Here is an 18,831-nt window from a genome sequence, read left to right as displayed (position 1 = left end):
TTTTGTTGGTTTTCCCCCCAAATGGTAAATATTATCACTACTAAAATAAATCACTGCTGGTGGGCTAGGATGGCATGGTATGCATTCAGAATCAAACAGAGGAAAACCAGAAGAGAAAAAAAAAGAAACAGGAGAAATTTTCTTTCACATATCTTTTTTTAGAATAGAATATAATGTCCTGTAAATGCATTTTCTAAGCATACATACATTTCAATAATTATCTGCTAGTGGTCCAAACTAAGGAAAAAAACTAATTTATTCTTTTTATTTTATTTATTTGTAAAATATTTTAATGTAATCTTTTTTCCAGCTTTACTGAGATATAATTGCCAAATAACGTGTAAGCTTACGGTGTACAACGTGATGATTTGATACACATATTTATTGTGATATAATTAACACAATAAGGTTAAAATCTCTATCATCACCTATAATCACCAAGTTTTTTGTATGTGGTGAGAACATTTAAGACTCTCCGTATAAAATAAATAAGCTACAAGGATATATTGTACAGCACAGGGAATATAGTCAATATTTTATAATAACTTTAAATGGAGTATAACCTATAACAATTTTGAATCACTATGTTGTACACTTGAAACGAATATAACATTGTAAATTGACTACACCTCAACTAACTACATAAATACTTTTAAAATAATATGTCACCAGGGAAGCCCCTATGATACAGTATTGTTAACTAAAGTCATCATGCTATACATTGCATCCCCAGAACTAACTCATCTTACAACTGGAAGTTTGTACCTTTTGATGAACATCTCCCCATTTCTCCTCTGATTTATTTTTTAATGGGAGTATAGGTGAGACCTGGTTAAAAGAGGTACACATGTATCCATTCAATACACACCAACTGAGTGCTTACTATGTGCTAGGAACTGACCTAGGCATGATTCCATTTGTTACTTAACTTAGTTTATTTCCCACATTGTATTTGGTTTTTAAAATATTTACTGGCTTCCAAATTATCTTATGATTGCTTGCCTGTTTTTCTTCTTGAATATGGGTAATCTCTTCATTAATCTTCTTATTTAATTCCAATTCCTAAAAAATGTGAACAATTTTAAAGTTATGATACAAAATTCAGCAAATTATACATTCAATTCAGTGCTTAACAAATTTGGGAGTGTGATGACTTATTATTACTCCAGAGAACCAATGTTTGTTTACTGTTGAAGCAGTTACTCTAGTGAACTGAAGATGGTGTTAGATACCCAGTACAGGCTGGTGCAAACTTATAAACATTAATGTTAGAAACTACAGAATTTCTCATCTCCAAAAGCTTTCCTGAGGATACCATTATACCAGAAGATTACCTGATACCATATTAAAGTGAAAATAAAGTGGTTATAGCTAAATATTATTATCCTAAAATTTTGTTGATAATGCCAAAAATTATCTAGCAATTTTTTTTAAATTCGTAAAATCTTTTTTACTATGTATATTAACTCTACAAAGAAGGAACATTTTTGTATTATAATCCTCTTGTTTGTTTATATATCTCATAAATTTTCATAAATTTTACAAAAATGTTCATTTTATAAACATGAATATATGTATTTAAATACCATTTTAAGTCTTTCTTGAAGTTCTTGAAATTTTTGTTCTTTAACTGTTAAATTGATGTTTTCTTCTCCCATCTTATGTTGTTGACATGTGACCTTGGTTTTTATCAAGTCTGAGGTTACTTTTTTAAGTTCCTTAACATAAGAAACATCAAACAGAGAATTCAGTACACGTTTCATCAAAGCAAGGCACTTTTCTGACAGTTTTAAAGTTCATTTTAAACCTATCACTATAATTTACTATATTTCGTATATTAAGATACTACTACTTGCCCATCAAGGTCCTTTTCCCCTAGTTTCCTTGCAAGATAATTAGCCATTGCTATTTGTAGTTATAGAACAGGCAAACGCAATGGCACAAAGATAGAATGCATGATCTTTGTTCTTAAAAAGAATACACTAAATGAACTGACCAACCAGAAGCAGGGTGTTTTCTCTGATGACTTATTCAACAAAATCTTTTAAGATAAAAACATGATATAAAAGATTATCAATTCCTAAGTTATTAGCAGCTAATAAGAAAAATTTATGTAAGAAATAATTATAACGTGATGAGTGCTATAATACAGGAAGGAATGTATAGAAGTATAAAGAATGAAACAGTTTGGTTGAGGGCATCAAGAAGGCATTACACAGGAAAGTGGTATTTGAACTGAGTCTTTAAGGATAAATTTTTGAAGAGGACAAAAAAATGAGTAGATATTCCAGGCAAAAAGATTCAGAAAGGTACAGAGACATGAAAGAGCATACTTTTCAGGGAAACAGATCTAATATGATATGGTTGGAGCTAATATGTTATGGGTAAGGGGGAGGAGTAGAGTACTGGTAGTTGTGAAATTTGGCAAAATTCAAATATTGAAAGATTTGTAGGCCAAGCTAAAGAGTTTTAATTTTATCCTATAGACAATGAGGAATTAACCACTGAAGGATTTTGAATAAGAGAATGACATAACAAGATTTGCATTTTAGAAAAATAACTCTGGCATCATTGTAGAGGATAGACTTGAAGGGGATACAAAAGAAGTCTTCACTGTGAAGTTATATGTCCACTGAGTTTAACAGATACATCCAAACACATTTAAATCCCGAAACACCAACTTCTGAATGGTGTGCACTTTATTGTACTGCTGTTCTATATATATTGACTATATTAAATATTAAAGGATCTGATTTTCACATTCTTGATTACACAGCACCTGAACTCCCTTTGAATTTTGAAGGCCCACTAAAGAAGCTGGAAATGCCAAATACTAGCTTTATAAGCATGACACCAGGCTCTGCTAATCAGAAGCATCTGTATTGGATATTGGATCAGGAACTAGTAACACAAGAACAAGAACTATTGCAAACCTTTCTGTTGGTAGACAGCAGGGGCTGTGCTAGTAACTTCAACCCTCCATGGACAACAGTGATACTGCTGTAGCAGTAGCAGTATCTACTATGGTCAACAGTGATGGTACAAGCTGCAGTGTACAACAACCTAGTAGTGGAAGTTGGTTATATACCTTCTCTTGTTTCTGACAATTTTCCAAGTCTGAGATGACCAATATCCAAATTCCTTTGCTGAAAAAAATCACCTTACAATTAAGAATCTTGATTAATATACTTCAATTTTTAAAAGGTTGTATTTAAGAACCAAAGTTGGTTCATTAGTGTGGTGAGATTACAGGAAATTTTTATTTTCTTCATTTTGCTGTTGGGTGTTTTCTCTTTTTTTCTAAAATAAACACATATTTCTCATATATCAGTTTTTAAATAGTATGTAAAGCTATGGAAACAGGTGCAGTCACTTAGTTATTAGTTAGAGGAAAGATAATGACAAATGACTGAGTCTTAAAGAACTCCAAGATTCATGGATTAAAGAAGCTGCTAATACAGAAGGCTGAGAAATACAGTCAACTGAGGCAGGAAGAAAACCAAGAGAATGTGGTATCAAGGAAGCTGAAAAAGGAACAGCAGAAAACAAGGCTGTCAATACCTCCAGAGTACTACATGTTATAACCTCCATCACCTAGAGGGAAACTTGCCTGATTGATTACCCTTTAACCCCAAAGTCCAGGAGAATGGATTCATTGGTCTTAGTTCACATATTCCCTTTAGATATGTGCACTACATAAAATGACTGCTAAAGTAACCATGTGGGTTAAGAGATATGGCTTTATTCTCAGAAAAGCAGGCAGACAAAATAATGTACAAAGAGAACAATCAGCATGTACTGAATAATGAAAGAAGTTTGAATGAAGGAGGTAGGCCTTGAAAAATGAGTAGTATACTGGATATCCTTCATTTGCCGCTCCTGATTCACCCTCCACTTTCTCTGTGGCCTGTGTGGCATCTGTGGATATAGCAAACAAGCTCCCTTCCCTCTGGCTTGTGGGGTTCAATCTCTGGGAGGCATCAGTAAATCAGTATGCTGGGAAGAGACAGAGATGGAGGTGTTTCCTCAGCTCCCTCCCTACATGACAACAAATTGGCAATAGCTCTGTACCTTTACCAAAGGTCACAGCTTCTGAACTGTAGCTTTCTTCTACAGCTTTACCTATAGTTCCCTCCAGGTTCCAGTATCTGCTTGCTTCCCTTGCCACCATCAAGTCTAGCTTCTATCCCTTGTTGGTTTCCCTTAACTCTGCCTACAACTCTGTAAATAGCTCTTTCATCAAACTTTTCTCAATTCCCCATACCAATGTGCCATCTGTTTCCTGCCTCAATCCTGTTTAATACAAGTAAGTTGAGAGAAGGCATTTCAAGTTGGAGCAGGGAATATGGAGGAGAGAAAAGGTAAAAAGATAGGGAAAATTAAGAATGATAATGGCAACAAAGATTTTGGATTAAACAGAATGGAAGATGCTTATTAGGAAGTAGTAGGAAACAATGTTGAAGATGTAAATGAGACCAGACAATGGAAGTTCTGGAAAGCCAATTAAAAACATCTGGGACTAAATCAACATGTTCTACACCTTAAGCTTAAACAGTGTTATATGTCAATTATATCTCAATAAAGGTGGAAAAAAAAGTTTTGGACTTGATTTGGTAGACAAAGGAGAACTATTCAATTTATCATTCCTTCTACATATGCTAAGTATCTAGAAGAAATAATATTAAACTAGTAACTTAGTAAAGTTAGTCTAGCAAAAAGAGTGAATAAAAACTGGAGAATAGAACACTGGCTACGAGGCTATTTTATTAATCCAGGCATGAGATGATGAATGTCTATACCACTGAGAAATGGATAATGAAAAATATGAGACATTCTAAAGGAAGATATAATTGAATAGACAAAGGAAATGAAGGAAAAAAGATGATTACAAAGCATTTAGATGAAGCTAAAATAAATAAGAGACCATGAAATGTGAAACAGAGATGCATGAAAATGGAAAGGAAACGAAAAATCTGCTTCACTGATGAAATAGATGAAAAATCTATTAAAGACAAGAAATAAGAGAGGGACAATATTCTGAGATTGACTCTTAAGAAAGCCAAAAAGCACAAATCACTAAGCCTAAGCCATAGGCTATTACTGTTCTAAAAAAAAATCGTTCATTCATTATTTTTCAAATTATAAAAGGTTACATATGATGAATTCCCTCAAATGAAGTTTCAAGGTAACAGTGATGGTTCACCTTCACAGGCAGCAAGATGGTTTCCTTTGAAAGGAGAGTTGTATGATTTTTTTTTTTTTTTTTTTTGGCAGGGGGAGGAGGAAGGATGGGGAGAATAAAGAATCAATCCACTGGGTGACCCTGAAGTTACAGTAAGTCATAAAAGGCAATGACCTGCAGGCAGTTGAAAACACAGAACTGGAGATTAAAAGAAATGTGAGGCTAGAAATATAGATATGAAGTCATCTATATGAAGTGAATGATGGAATTAAGGAGGATGAGCTAATTGAAAAAAAGAATATGAAGAAAAGAAAGAGACGTTATGATACAGTTTTGGAGGAATCGGAAAAAAAAAAAAGATAATCTGGGAACCAGAGGAATTTATTTGTACCCAAAGACCCTTAAAAAGTGAACTATGGGGGGCTTCCCTGGTGGAGCAGCGGTTGAGAATCTGCCTGCCAATGTGAGGGACATGGGTTCAAGCCCTGGTCTGGGAGGATCCCACATGCCGCGGAGCAACTAGGCCCCTGAGCCACAACTACTGAGTCTGCGCGTCTGGAGCCTGTGCTCCCTAACAAGAGAGACCACAATTGTGAGAGGCCCGCGCACCACAATGAAGAGTGGCCCCCACTTGCCGCAACTAGAGAAAGCCCTCGCACAGAAACGAAGACCCAACACAGCCAAAAATAAATAAATAAATAAATAATTTTTTTTAAAAAAGTGAACTATCACACAGATGTTCAAAATTAATACATTTTATATTTTAAAAATCATTTTGTACAAAATACAATATTCTGTAATGAAAAGCATGAATTGTCAGTATAAGTTAGGATGCTTTGGTTATAACTATCAGAAAACCATACTTAAACCATTAAATAATAATGAAATATATTCTGTAGCAAGAGGTAATTTAGGTATTCCACAGCAACTGTCTTTTCCTGGAACTCTTACTAAAGAGTAAGAAAATTTTTCTTTGAACCACCTCCTGCTAGCCAGAATTAGATTACATGCTCATTCCTGAACCAAATACTGGCATAAGGAATGGAGATGATACTAATTGGCTTAGTGACAGACTGATCATATGAGGTGCACTAGATGCTGAGGAATTATCACAATATCCACTACATGAAGAATTTCAACTAACTTTATAAAATTTATAGGTTTAGAATATTACTGACTACAAATAGTATACAGTGAGGATACTTATCCTCCTCAAAGTGAGGATAAATGGAGACATTTTACAAGATGCTTGACTTTGAATAATTCAGCTAACTGTTGGATCCAGGTAATGGTTTTTAAATTGTGCTCTGAGAAGTCCTAGAGGTTCCATGGAGCCCCCCTCCACAGCTGCTGATAAAGAAAGAGCTAACTTGCATGGCTCCAGTGTTCCTAAAACTCTCCCTTCAAGCACAAGTAGCTCTAGTTTGTTTTAATATTGAGCCTCCACAACTTTAACAGAAGGTTCTACAACTCACAGAAAGATAAAAACCAGTAGATCAGATGATCCTTATGATTCCATAAAATTTAGAGAAGATCTGAAGAAGACAAATTGTTGGGAGAGAACTAGTCACTGTAGAAATAGAATATAATTCAAGCATGAAGGGGGGAAAAAGCAATTAATGAGTTGGAAGAAATTTCAGACTTTGCTATCTGATAAAAAATTTATCAGATGAGGCAATGTTTTAGTTGTCTTGAAAGCCTATGCATATAACCCACCTATAGTTATGGTGCAGAAAAACTGCACCATCAAAATTTGCCTTAATTTTAACCTAATTTCACTTGCAAGTAACAATAATCCCATAAATTTCTATGCATGTTAAACTTTCTAAAGTGCTTTTCCACATATTATTTTATATTTGTTACACATATATAAAACAGGAAAGGCAGATATCATTAAATTCATATTGCAAATGAGAATATAAGGAGAAAAGCAACACTACTATCATCTAAGTCATGTACCTCCTTCAGATGACTATAGTTGAAAGGTTTAGTTTTAGAGAAAAAAGGTAAAGTATGAATTAAAATAAACAGAATAAATGAGAAATATTATGCAGGGAATTATGTGTAGGCAGGAATAGGCCAATGGACTGGGTGAAGTAATGGAGACTAAAAGACTAGAGGTCAATCTAAGAACAGAGTGGGGTGTATAAATGGTACCGGTGATAGAAAAGGATGCTCTGGTTGGAGAAGGAGAAGGGCTGAATGACAGAGCCCAAAGGAAGCAGTATTTAATGATGAGTTTCAAGGTAATGGAAATACTAGTCTAGATACGCAGAGTCAAGGTCTATGGGGACCTAGTAGTTTAGGAGGATGAATATTAGCAACTTCCCCTTTTAATAAACATATGCTTTCTGATGGTGAATGAAGCAGAGAAGAAACTTATGTGGATGAATTGCTTATACTGTTACTGTTAACAGTAGAGTGGTTAAGATCACAGGTTCTGGAGCCAAATTTGTTTGTTTATTTTCCTTGTTGTGTAACTTTAGGTAACTTACTTAAATGCATTCTGCCTCAAGTTCCTCATCTGTAAAATGGAGATATAACTTTTTAAAAAAACTAACAAAGTTCCTGGCATGTAATAACCTATGCAACAATTATTTGTTGAGCATCTACTATGTTCTAGGCATTGTTACCTGTTATTATCACTAAGGTGAATTCAAGGGATTCTATGATTATTTTCTCTACTTTTAGAATAAAGTGGTCTGAAGTCCTAATGGTGTTACGAATAACTAAGTATTCTTTATTTAAAGAATTAAGATTCATTATTTCATAACTGATTACAATAAGAGTTTTTTTGTAGACTGTGAACTCCTCAAGGAAAAGAACCACATTTCATACTTATCCCATAGAACCTTAATACAGTCAGGGATCTAAGAAGAACTAAAAATTTTAATGAACATAAGAAAAGAGTGATGAATATGATATTAAAAAAATGTGACATCTTTGCCTAAAATGAGATTTGATGAAATCAAAGTTGATTTACTCAGGATAAAGCAAATGGCAATAAAAATACTTGGTGACAGCAGTCAATGTCAGCCAAATAAGACTATTGTTAATAACACGATAGTTCATAGTCAGTTTGTAAAATTGTATAGAAAGTGATAGGTGTAGTATAGTGCTAAGTATATTGTATAGCATATAGGAAAGTACAGTGCTGGGGGTTTAATCACTGATTGAACCAGATGGCTTCCTCTGATCAGGGTAACAACCACAACCCTGTAGACCACCATGTTACAAATAAATGCTCCTCATTTAAATGTGAACAGACCACTACAATTTTCTTACCGATAATAAAAAAATAAAGCTTAGTAGGTGGTGAGTCACTAACATTATGTTAACTTTAAAAGAACAGCATGTTTTGGGGCTAGAACCTTGACTGTCTTAATCAACAGCCCTAAACTTGTGAGATTAAAATGGGTTAATTCTGCATTACAATTCAGATCCAAGAATATTCTAGGAAACAAGAATTACTGACAAAAGACAATATAATAAAACATTCTAGTTCATAAGCCATATATGGTCATTGACTCAACAAACTTTCTGAATAAAAGAATTTATTGATCTTATTATATCCACCCTGGATAAACATTCAAAAACAGGATGACAGTTAAATTGACTATGCACACTGAAGGATACAAAAATAAAGACAGTCATTTCAGCAATTAATTTAAGTTTTTAAAAATTTAGGAGATTAGTTCAAAGGAAAAATATCTGTTAAGAGTACCTCAAAGTTTTAATCTGAACTCAGATTTTCAGGATGTTTGACTAATATTTATGTTGTTACTTGTTATTTAGTCAAACACCACCTGAGTAATAAAAAATCTTATATGCTAAACTGATTTTTTTAAAAGACACCAATAATATTAGGTTTAAAATAATGTACATCTTTCTTTGCTTTGCACATGGTGTTCTAAAACCTTGCTTTCAAGCTGCTTTTCTGTGTACTAAAATGGTAATTTTTAAAAGAAAACTTGCAACAATTTTTCTGAAATTTAAATTTTTTTAGATTGGGTTTTCCTGGAGCAAGATACACCTGTATAAAGTAAACAACTTAGAAATTAATTAGATGGCTTGTTTTAAATTAGTGATCTGTTCTAGATTCACTCCTAAGATACAATGTCCTATTGATAAAAATATAATTAAACTGAGGTAATATGGCTACAACTTAAAGTAGCTTGAAATTCTCTGAATTTAAAAAAAAGATTGGTTTTCTAAAAGTTTTTCTTCTGTCTAGGTTACAAAGTGCAATAAATGTCTTATGTCTTTCTGTCAATACATTTTTCCACAACTGAAAGCAGGTAGCTGTTGTAATCAGCTAAGTTTTATAGAAGATACTCTAAAATACATCATTTCCTATTACAATAACTGTTATGAAACAACAGGGAAGTGGGAAGGGAGTGGCAAGGGGCAAAAACCCAGTATGTGGCTGACAAAAGTAAAAACTAATCATTTCTTATGTCTTTCTTTTTCTCTTATATATTAATTATGTAATCTTAAGAGCATATTAAATTAAAAGCAGAGACCTTCACAAAATGATTTTTGACTGAAAATATGTTTTTGATTTTATAGCTCTTATAGCTTTTAAATATCCTGAACTTTTAGTACATTGTCTGTTTTCTAACCATTTTATTCAAAGCTGTTAGTGCAGCAAATAAGCATGCAGCACATGCTTTGATCTCATTAAATTACAACTTATAGTTCCTAGAGTCATAAATATCAAGCCCTTTTCTCCTTTACCCCTCCTCTTCTGGTATGAGGTAGTCTGTTAAATATCACTATCTCCTTGAGTCCTCTGACGTTTACTCAGACAAATAGCAGAGGTTATGAATGCTGCTCACAGATAGTATCAGGAATTCTTCATGATTGCCATAATGGTGAACCCAGCATTCAGAACTGTAATACTTAGTTTTATCTAACAAGTAAGTTTGGTCTGTTTAACTTTGCTCCACAAAAGGAAAAAGAAAAAAAAAAAAAGAATTCCATCTTATCACAAACCAGTAACTTAACTGTCCTGGACATAATCATAGAACAGCATAAAAGAAAAATAAAAGTTATCTTTGGAAAAATTAATGATTAAAAGTGTTAAATGAGTAATGGAAAACAATGTTACTAGGCTTGATTGGCCTCTGAAAAAGAAAATGAAAACAGAAAACACTTTTCTTAAAGTTAAAAATTAAGGATACACTAAAAACTACAAAATTACTGTACCTAGAATGTCTGAAATATTAAAAACTATCTGTTAAAATATATTTGTAAATTCGTACCCTTTCGGCTTCTCAAACTCAGAACTCTCAAAGGTAATAACATTCTCTCACCTTACCCTTCTCGACAATCTCTCTTCCAAGAACTATTTAGCAGCATGATTACTGACTTAATGCTTTCTATAGAGACAGAGGCCACCATCACATGACACCTCAGTACATTTAGGCAGCCCTGACCAAGGTTGCAAGACCTGGGAAAAGGGGGCAAGTGTGCTCATTAGCAACACTATTCCACTTGTGTACAGAGACATTCTTTACTCCTTTCACAAAAATCCAGCAAGGGAAACGCTCCATGGATATACATGAGCCTCATCTCCATCTACAGGTCAGTCTTAAACTACACATTAGAAATACAATAGTCTATTACGTTACAATGCAACATTTGTCCTTATTTAATGAAAAAAATACATAATTTAATAGAGAAATTTATGAGGTATAATATTTTCATAATAATGCAAAAACTAACTGAATAAAGCACATGACTATTTTAATATAATCATCAAATTAATGATCTAACTAACCACTTAAGACATTGATAACAATATTAAACAAAAAATAAACCAAAGAGATATCACTGAAAATGTGCTTATTCACAACTACTCAGTCAGTATTATTTATATATTTGCTTTCAAAGTTTATATTGATAAAAATGAATGGTCCATTTAACAATTCTGATTTGAAATAGACAAAATTTTCAAATTACGGCTTTTTCTCATTATATTGTAAGAGCCATCTTTAATATTCTTAAATGAGACTGAAAAGAAATATTCTGTACATATAAATTGTCCTCTTGGGACTTCCCTGGTGGTCCACTGGTTAAGAATCCACCTTCCAATGCAGGGGACACGGGTTCGATCCCTGGTCAGGGAACTAAGATCCCACATGCCAGGGGGCAACTAAGCCCGCACGCTCTAGAGCCCGCACACCACAACTAGAGAGCCTGCACGCCAATTAGAGAGAAGCCTGTGCATCGCAACAAAGAGCCCACATGTCACAATGAAAGATCCCACATGCCACAACAAAGATCCCGCACACTGCAACTAAGACCCGATGCAGCCAAATAAATAAATAAATATTTTTTTTAAAACTGTCCTTTTAGGTAGTTTGCTAGATAGACAGAAGACTTTTAAGGGCTAAGGACATACACTTATTACCATTCTAATATTCTGTACTGGGCTACCCCTATGCTCTTACTTTCTGATCCCTCGGGTATAAGGAGAGAGTCCAAGGAATATGAAACCAATTTATTGGCAGTTATAAGAACAAGACCTAGATATGACAGAGTTACAAATATTAATGGTCTTTGAACTCTGGCTTGGCATTTAGAAGTCACGTCAATCTTTAGTCCACGTGGTCCTGCTTTCCTTGAAATGATACTAAAAAGATAAAGTAGTAAAATTTCCTGATTTCTTGAATTATATATTAAAGTATATGTCATTCATCTGGTAGCACACACTCCTCTTTAAAACTTAAGCCTGTGTCTCTGTAAATAATAAGTTGTCTTAATAAAGTTTTAATTTTTGTAAAATTATAGTTAAATATAAAAACAGAGGGTCTTCTGGTTTCTGGTCCAGCATGTAATGAGCTTAGTTAGAAGTTTCCACTTGATCCTACCACAAGTAAAAAGCTAACAAACTGAAAATCAACAACTCCTCTTACATCTGATAGACAAATGAGGTCATAAGGCAAATTGCTGCCTCAAAAATTGGAGAGATGGACAGGTAAATACAGAGAATCAGAAACAGAAACCTCCAGAGGAACCAATGCCAGGGTAGAAAAAAGTGAACTGTAATTGACTAATTCCCAGAGGCTCAGAGTGGACAATTCAGAGTTAAAAATTTCAGCGGGACACAGTCATGGGGGTCTCAAACTTTTGTGAAATTTTACCTCTAGGTCCTCTCATAGTGAATATCAGAGAAAATTCCCTCCTGCTAGGAGAGAAAAAGTAACCATTTTGAAATACACCAACTCATTTTTTTCTTATCAACAAGTCCTGCCCTCAGGAGAAACTATTTGACCTGAGTCTAAACTACCTGAGGGAAGGGTAATACCCAACTCTAGTCCCCTCCAACCATCCTTGTGCCATACGGGGTGGGTGGGCAGGGACTGAGAAGCAGTGGTGAAATTCTCAGTCAAGGGGCAACAGGCTCATCTAATCATTGGACACCCATCCCCCTACCTTACCACTACATTACTATACGCCTATTGACTGCAGTTTCTTTCACCCAGTATATCATGTCTGCCTTCCAACAAATAAATTACAAGGCATACTAAAAGGCAAAAGACACAGTTTGAAGAGACTAAACAAGCCTCAGAACCAGAGTCAGATATGGCAGGAATATTAAAACTATCAGACCCCAAATTTTTTAAAACTATGATTAATATGCTAAAAGCTTTAATGGAAAAAACAGACAAGACATGGGAGAACAGATGGATAATGTAAATGGAGAGATGGAAATTCTAAAAAAGAATAAAAATGGAATGCTTCAGATCAAAAACACTGCAACAGAAACGAAGAATGACTTTGATGGTCTCAACAGTAGACTGGACAAGGCTGAGTAAATAATCTCTGAGCTTGAGAATATGACAATAGAAATTCCAAAACTGAAAACAAAGAGTAAAGACTGAAAAAGCATAAGAGACTATGCATCACCTGCAGCTCAGCTAATGTAACATATGCAAATTGTAACATATACATAATGGGAATACCAGAAGGAGAAGAAAGAAAGAAAAAGAAGCAATATTTGAAGCACTGATGACTGAGACTTTCCCCAAATTAATGTCAGACACCAAACCACAATCCAAGAAGCTCAGAGAACATCAAGAAGAAAAAGTGACTAAAAAAATTAAACCCAGGCATATCATATTCAAACTTTAGAAAATCAAAGATATTTAAGTGACAGTAAATGTTGTTTCAAAGCATTTATTCAGTGTCAGTAAAGACAGGTACTTAATTCTCTCAGGGATAAGGAGGTGGTCCAAAGTGGTATTATTTCAGTTGGGGCTTTGAAAAGATTAGGAAAAGGAAATAAGTCATTCTCTGTAGAAAGAACAAGGCTTTGCCTACTTCATCTTGCTCTCATACCGTTCTCCACTGTTACCAGTGGGGATATTTTTAGTTGCAAATAATGGAAAATTAAACTGGCCCTAAGGAAACTGGCTTAAATAATAATGGGGATTTAATGGCTCACATAACTGAAAAGTCTAGAGGTAGGGCAAGTGCAGGGTTGGTCCATTCAGGAACTCAAAAATGTCATCAAAGAACAGGTTTCTTTATATCACAGCAACTTGGCATCCACATTTCAAGTTCCTCCTTTTTAGCTTCTCATGATCGTAGGATGACTGCCAGCCCCAGTAGGAGTTACATTCTTCCTGGTTTATAACCACTGGGTAAGGTCATTTATCCACTCCTGAGCCAAAGACTGTGGCTAGAGTAATGAAATATGTTTATGGCCTTCTGCCAATTTAGGGCTCCTCTCTAAAGCTGGAGGCATCAAAACAAAAATCTGGATAAGTTTAGGAAGGAGAAAGGGGATAATGATGCTCAGTAAGCTACCAATAAATATCCAATGCACTCCTTCACTCAAAATGCTCCAGCCACACCAGACTTTCTCTTGTTCCTCAAATATATTAAACTCTTTCCTGTCTCAAGGCTTTTGCTGTTCCCTTGCCTGAAACATCATCCTCTTCCCTTCCCCACCACTTTACCCCTAATGTAATGAAGTCACCTATGATAATGTCATCACATCCTCTACTTTTTCTTCATATCACTTATAACAGTTTTAAATTATTTGATCTGTGTGACGGTTTTATATGTAACTCCTCCATTGGACTATAACTCAAAAAAGCAGGAACATGTTTCATTTTCTTCATACCTGTAACCTAAGTGCCATATAGTACCTGGCACACAGAGCCACTCAAAAGTTGAATGAATGAATGAATGGTGCTAATGAGATTAACATAAAGTGAATGCTTATTGGTTATTCATATCACCAAAAAATGCATGCCACTGGTCACAAGTCAAAGAAACAATATTTTGAATGGGTAAGAACAAATTCATTCATTGCATTTATTGAAATCATAACTCAAAGTTTATAAATCTGTATTTAAAACATTTCATTTATCTTTATACAAAAAAACCCCACCCAACTTTTCTGATATTATTTCATAAAGCTAATTAGTTTTATATAATACAATAAACTATATCAATCATACCTTCTTTAAACTGCATATTTCAGATTCTTGTTTTTTATTTAAAGCTGAAAGTCTTTTGTTTAACTGTATTGCTTCCTGTACTGTAACATGAAAGACACTTAGGAAAACATTATTATTCATTGTACATTTTAAGGAAATATTACTAACATGGACAAGGAAAATAGCCTCAATGCAATATATATAATTATTACTGAATTTAATAATATTAATTAAACTGCCATTTACTATTACCAGTATCAGATAAGTTCAATTTATTCATTATAAATAAGTCCATTTAAACATTTCCTCTTAAATATGTTAAGTTTAAATAAGATAGCACCTACCATTTTGTTCTAACTTTTCATGATTCTCTTTTACCAATCCAAATTGACCTGTTATTGTAGCATAGTATTTCTCAATTTCATTCAGTTGCTTCTGATGATCTTCTTTAGCCAGAAAATGTAACTGGACTTTTTGTTCCTATTTTGAAGAGTTATTTTAAATGTTATATATATATAACAAATACATACACACATATTTATTAAACATACATAACAACTTATTGTTTTTAATAACTGTTGTTATTAACATAAGTATGCCATGAAAAAGTACTCTCTGAGTACACCTTAGGGAGGAAATATTAGTTAGGTTCTAAATCTAGGTAAAATTAAAGCATTTTTTTTTCCTGTAACTAAATAGTCACTTAAGGTTATATTCTCCTTGTTTATAATTTTTTTCAAAATTAATTGGCTGTTTCACTTACCGAAAAGCTAATTAGTCCAGTACAGCACTAAGCAAAGTGAGGGGAATATTATTAAAGTAATACTCCTGATAATTTAGGAAATAATTTTTTTCTCTAAATGCTGGCATAATCACAATGTGCGTTATCAAAACTCAGATAAATTTTCTGAGATTAATATTAATGAATATAGCACCTTCTCACTGCATTAAAAACTGGAACAATGAGAACAATATCTATCAGTGATAGGGAGACAATATAGTATAGCAGAAAGTTTACTTAAGCTAGGAGACACAGTTGGTAAAAATTGAACCATATATATAATATGGGCCTTCATGCTTTCAGCTAAAGGAGCTTGTTTTACCATACTTAGAAAAATGACTTAAAATTTTTTAAAGAAATATTATGTTAACAGAATCAATAACACTCTTTGAAAGTTTTTATTTTGGCATTAGCAGAATCATTGATTGATTTCACAACTTTCATTCACTTCTGCCACACACTTCAGTTTCTACTGAGAGGCGATAAACAAAGAACTGTGTAGGCCCATCAATAGGCACTCAGTAATTACTTTCTGAATGAACTGTTGTCTCATAGAGTTCTGACAGTGGCAATTTGTTAGATTTGCCTGGACAGTATCTATTTCCCTTACCCAAAAGTAACACAGTTTCAAGTATTTCCTTGAAATACTTCTTCATTACAATCTAGTAGACCAAATTCAGGGGTCCAATTCTCCCCTAGTCAAGTATAGGGCATATTACTCCAAATAAACCAATTGATTTCTACATTCTTGGAATTTGAATCTTGAGCAAAAGAGACTATAAAGCTAAAGAAGTTCAGTGGTGATCCTATCCAGACTGATATGAGACCTCCTCTGTCCTGGGTTCCTACATCCTGCTTCTCAAACCCTGGAATTAACCTAGTCCCTGTTCATTTTCAAAACCATTCTTGACTCTGATTGATTGCAAGTGTCTCCACTAAATTTCCTTTTGCATAAGTTAACCAGAGCCATTTTGTACTGCTTAACACCAAAGTACAGGCAGTATAGTAGAGTGGTCAAAAGCTATTCTGCCTATGTTTAAATCTTGCCTCTGTAATTTAGTTGCTGTGTGACCTGGGGAAAATTATCTACCCTGTCTTTAAAATAGAGATTATAACAGTATCTCCCTCATAGGGTTGTTGTGAAGATAAGACAAATTAATGCCTACAGAGCACTGAGAACAGAGCCTGTCACATACCAAGTACAATATAATGTTTTGTTATTACTATTCCTTCAATGATAAAAGTGCCTTCAATAGCCTAATTGTTTTATTTGGACTAAGAATAGCCCTCTCTAATATTAATAAGGAACACACATCATAATTTAAGTTGTACCTAACTATATTAACTTGGCAAATCTGGTGAAAGGGTTAACTTTTTCAAGGATGTTTTTAAACAATTTTAAGCAAAGTGATAAGTACACTGGCAATGGTTATGAAAGATGAGTTTAATTTTTCTCATGTACTTCTATGGGCTTTTCAAATTCACTACTTAGTCATTTGAATTAAGCATGCAGCAGTTATAAATTCAAAGAAGTTGACAAGTACACTTACCCCTGAGATCTTATGCTTACCTGGGTAGTCATTATTATCAATAACTAAACAATGAACAATAATGACCCATATTCTGTTCCTCTCAAATACCACTTAAATCTCTAGAGAATTATACTCCTTTCAGGAGATGTGTAGAAACCCAATACAATTTCACTAAAAATTGGTCTAAAGACATTTTTTTCAATTCAAGGAATTCTTTCCATTTTTCAAGTCAAATCAATTTTTAGATAGCCTTTATGAGAATACCATCCACTACATATTAATATACATTAATACTGTCAATGCCTGCAAAGGTTAACTAATCCTGGTAAGTAAAAATGCACCAAAGATCAAAGTGAGTTCATATGTATTCTCTACATATATAGAGCTCTGTACACATTAGATTAGTTTGTAACATACTCTATCCCAACATCCTTTGCTTGAAGCCAAAGTTGAATTAAAATGCAGTTTCATTTGTTTGCATGATACAATTCTAATTTTCAAATACATTAGTCTATACAATGGCCATGATAAATGCTATAAAGACGTTTAAATCACAATGGGCACTTAATAGCTCATTAGCTCATACAGGCCTATATGCAACTGTTCACATATGAACCTACTTGGCTGCCCTGATTTAGTTTTGATAATTAGATGAAGAGGGCATCTTGCCACTAACTGCATGACTGTCAGCAAATAGTTTAAAGTCTTTGGGAAGCAACAACAAAAAGCAGATTGGTAACACCTGCCTGAGAAAGCTAAGAACATTATAAAGAATAATAAACTAAATTGATGGTGTTATTATAACTTTAACATTACATACTATAGCATAATAAAGATTATTTTATTGCAATGACTAAGAAATGGCTAAGTATGTAGTGTTTTTGTTCTTTTTGCCTCTCTGAATTGGGTCAAGTTATTTTTTCTTTCATATACTTTTACTACTAAATGCAAAGACCGTCAACAAGAAAATAATATCAGGATTGCCTGCTTTCCAAATACATATGTACCTCATTTAAAAATTTTAATCTTTGAAAATCAAGATTAGAGAAAGACAGCACATGCATAATTACGTGTGTGTGTGTGTGTGTGTGTGTGGTCTAAAAGTTTACTTAAAAGCCTCTTAAGGCATTTAAAATAGGAATAATTTTAAAATAACATTTACACCCAACTTTTTAGAACTATACTTACTAATAAAAGCCATAGCTGTGCATTTTCCTCATTTCTTATTTCCTTATAGAGACTGATTTGAAAACTTTTGGAGATAAAATTAATTTCCCTTAAAACAACTAGTTTGTTATAAGTAAATCGTAGAGAAAAAGATTCAAAACCCCAAAACTAACTTCATATATTCCTCATTTCTATTTTTGCAACTTACCTTTTAATTTCTTCAATATAAACACAAAATAAATCAATGGGTTATAAAACTCATTTTTTAAAAACCCATGGCATCTTTCTTAGGATATTGATACTTTCACCTTTTTAGTCACAACATTAGGTATATACTACTTAAAAAAACTAAAGTCACATATTTTATGTGTACAGATGTATATAATTATTATAATCATGAAGATTACTTCCAGACAAGTCTTTAGTCTAAAAATATTCTACTCTGAAAGAAAATGTGGTAATTCCAAATCTCATCAAAACCTTCAATACTGAAAAATTGTTTTAATTTAATAAAGACAAAATAAATCCTTCTTATAAGACTTTTCTTTAGAGGAAAGTGATATACAAAAAAGAAATAAACTATAACTAAGAGATGGTTGGATAAATTTTTATTTTGTTCGTTAAGCTCTACTGGCAACTCAGTTACACAACATAGTCACCTATACAGTAATTATGGGAACAAAGCAGGAAAGATTTTCATCAATGACCAAATCA

At 33.5% G+C, this 18,831-nt stretch overlaps 1 protein-coding gene across 1 annotated transcript in view; it reads right to left on the bottom strand.

Moving 5' to 3' along the window:
* The window catches only part of CCDC73 (coiled-coil domain containing 73), a 142,643-nt gene that overhangs the window by 38,812 nt on the left and 85,000 nt on the right, over positions 1-18,831 (bottom strand). The window contains exons 9-12 of the mRNA XM_059069872.2: positions 14,982-15,117; positions 14,659-14,738; positions 1,587-1,718; positions 1,003-1,062 (exon numbers count right to left, since the gene is read on the bottom strand). Coding sequence (XP_058925855.1) covers positions 1,003-1,062; positions 1,587-1,718; positions 14,659-14,738; positions 14,982-15,117 — 408 coding nt within the window. The remainder of the gene's footprint in view (positions 1-1,002; positions 1,063-1,586; positions 1,719-14,658; positions 14,739-14,981; positions 15,118-18,831) is intronic.

Source organism: Kogia breviceps, chromosome 7 (genome assembly GCF_026419965.1).
Source record: "Kogia breviceps isolate mKogBre1 chromosome 7, mKogBre1 haplotype 1, whole genome shotgun sequence".
Classification (NCBI taxonomy): domain Eukaryota; kingdom Metazoa; phylum Chordata; class Mammalia; order Artiodactyla; family Physeteridae; genus Kogia; species Kogia breviceps.
Note: the sequence above shows the minus strand (reverse complement) of the source record. Positions and strands in the feature narration are given on the sequence as shown.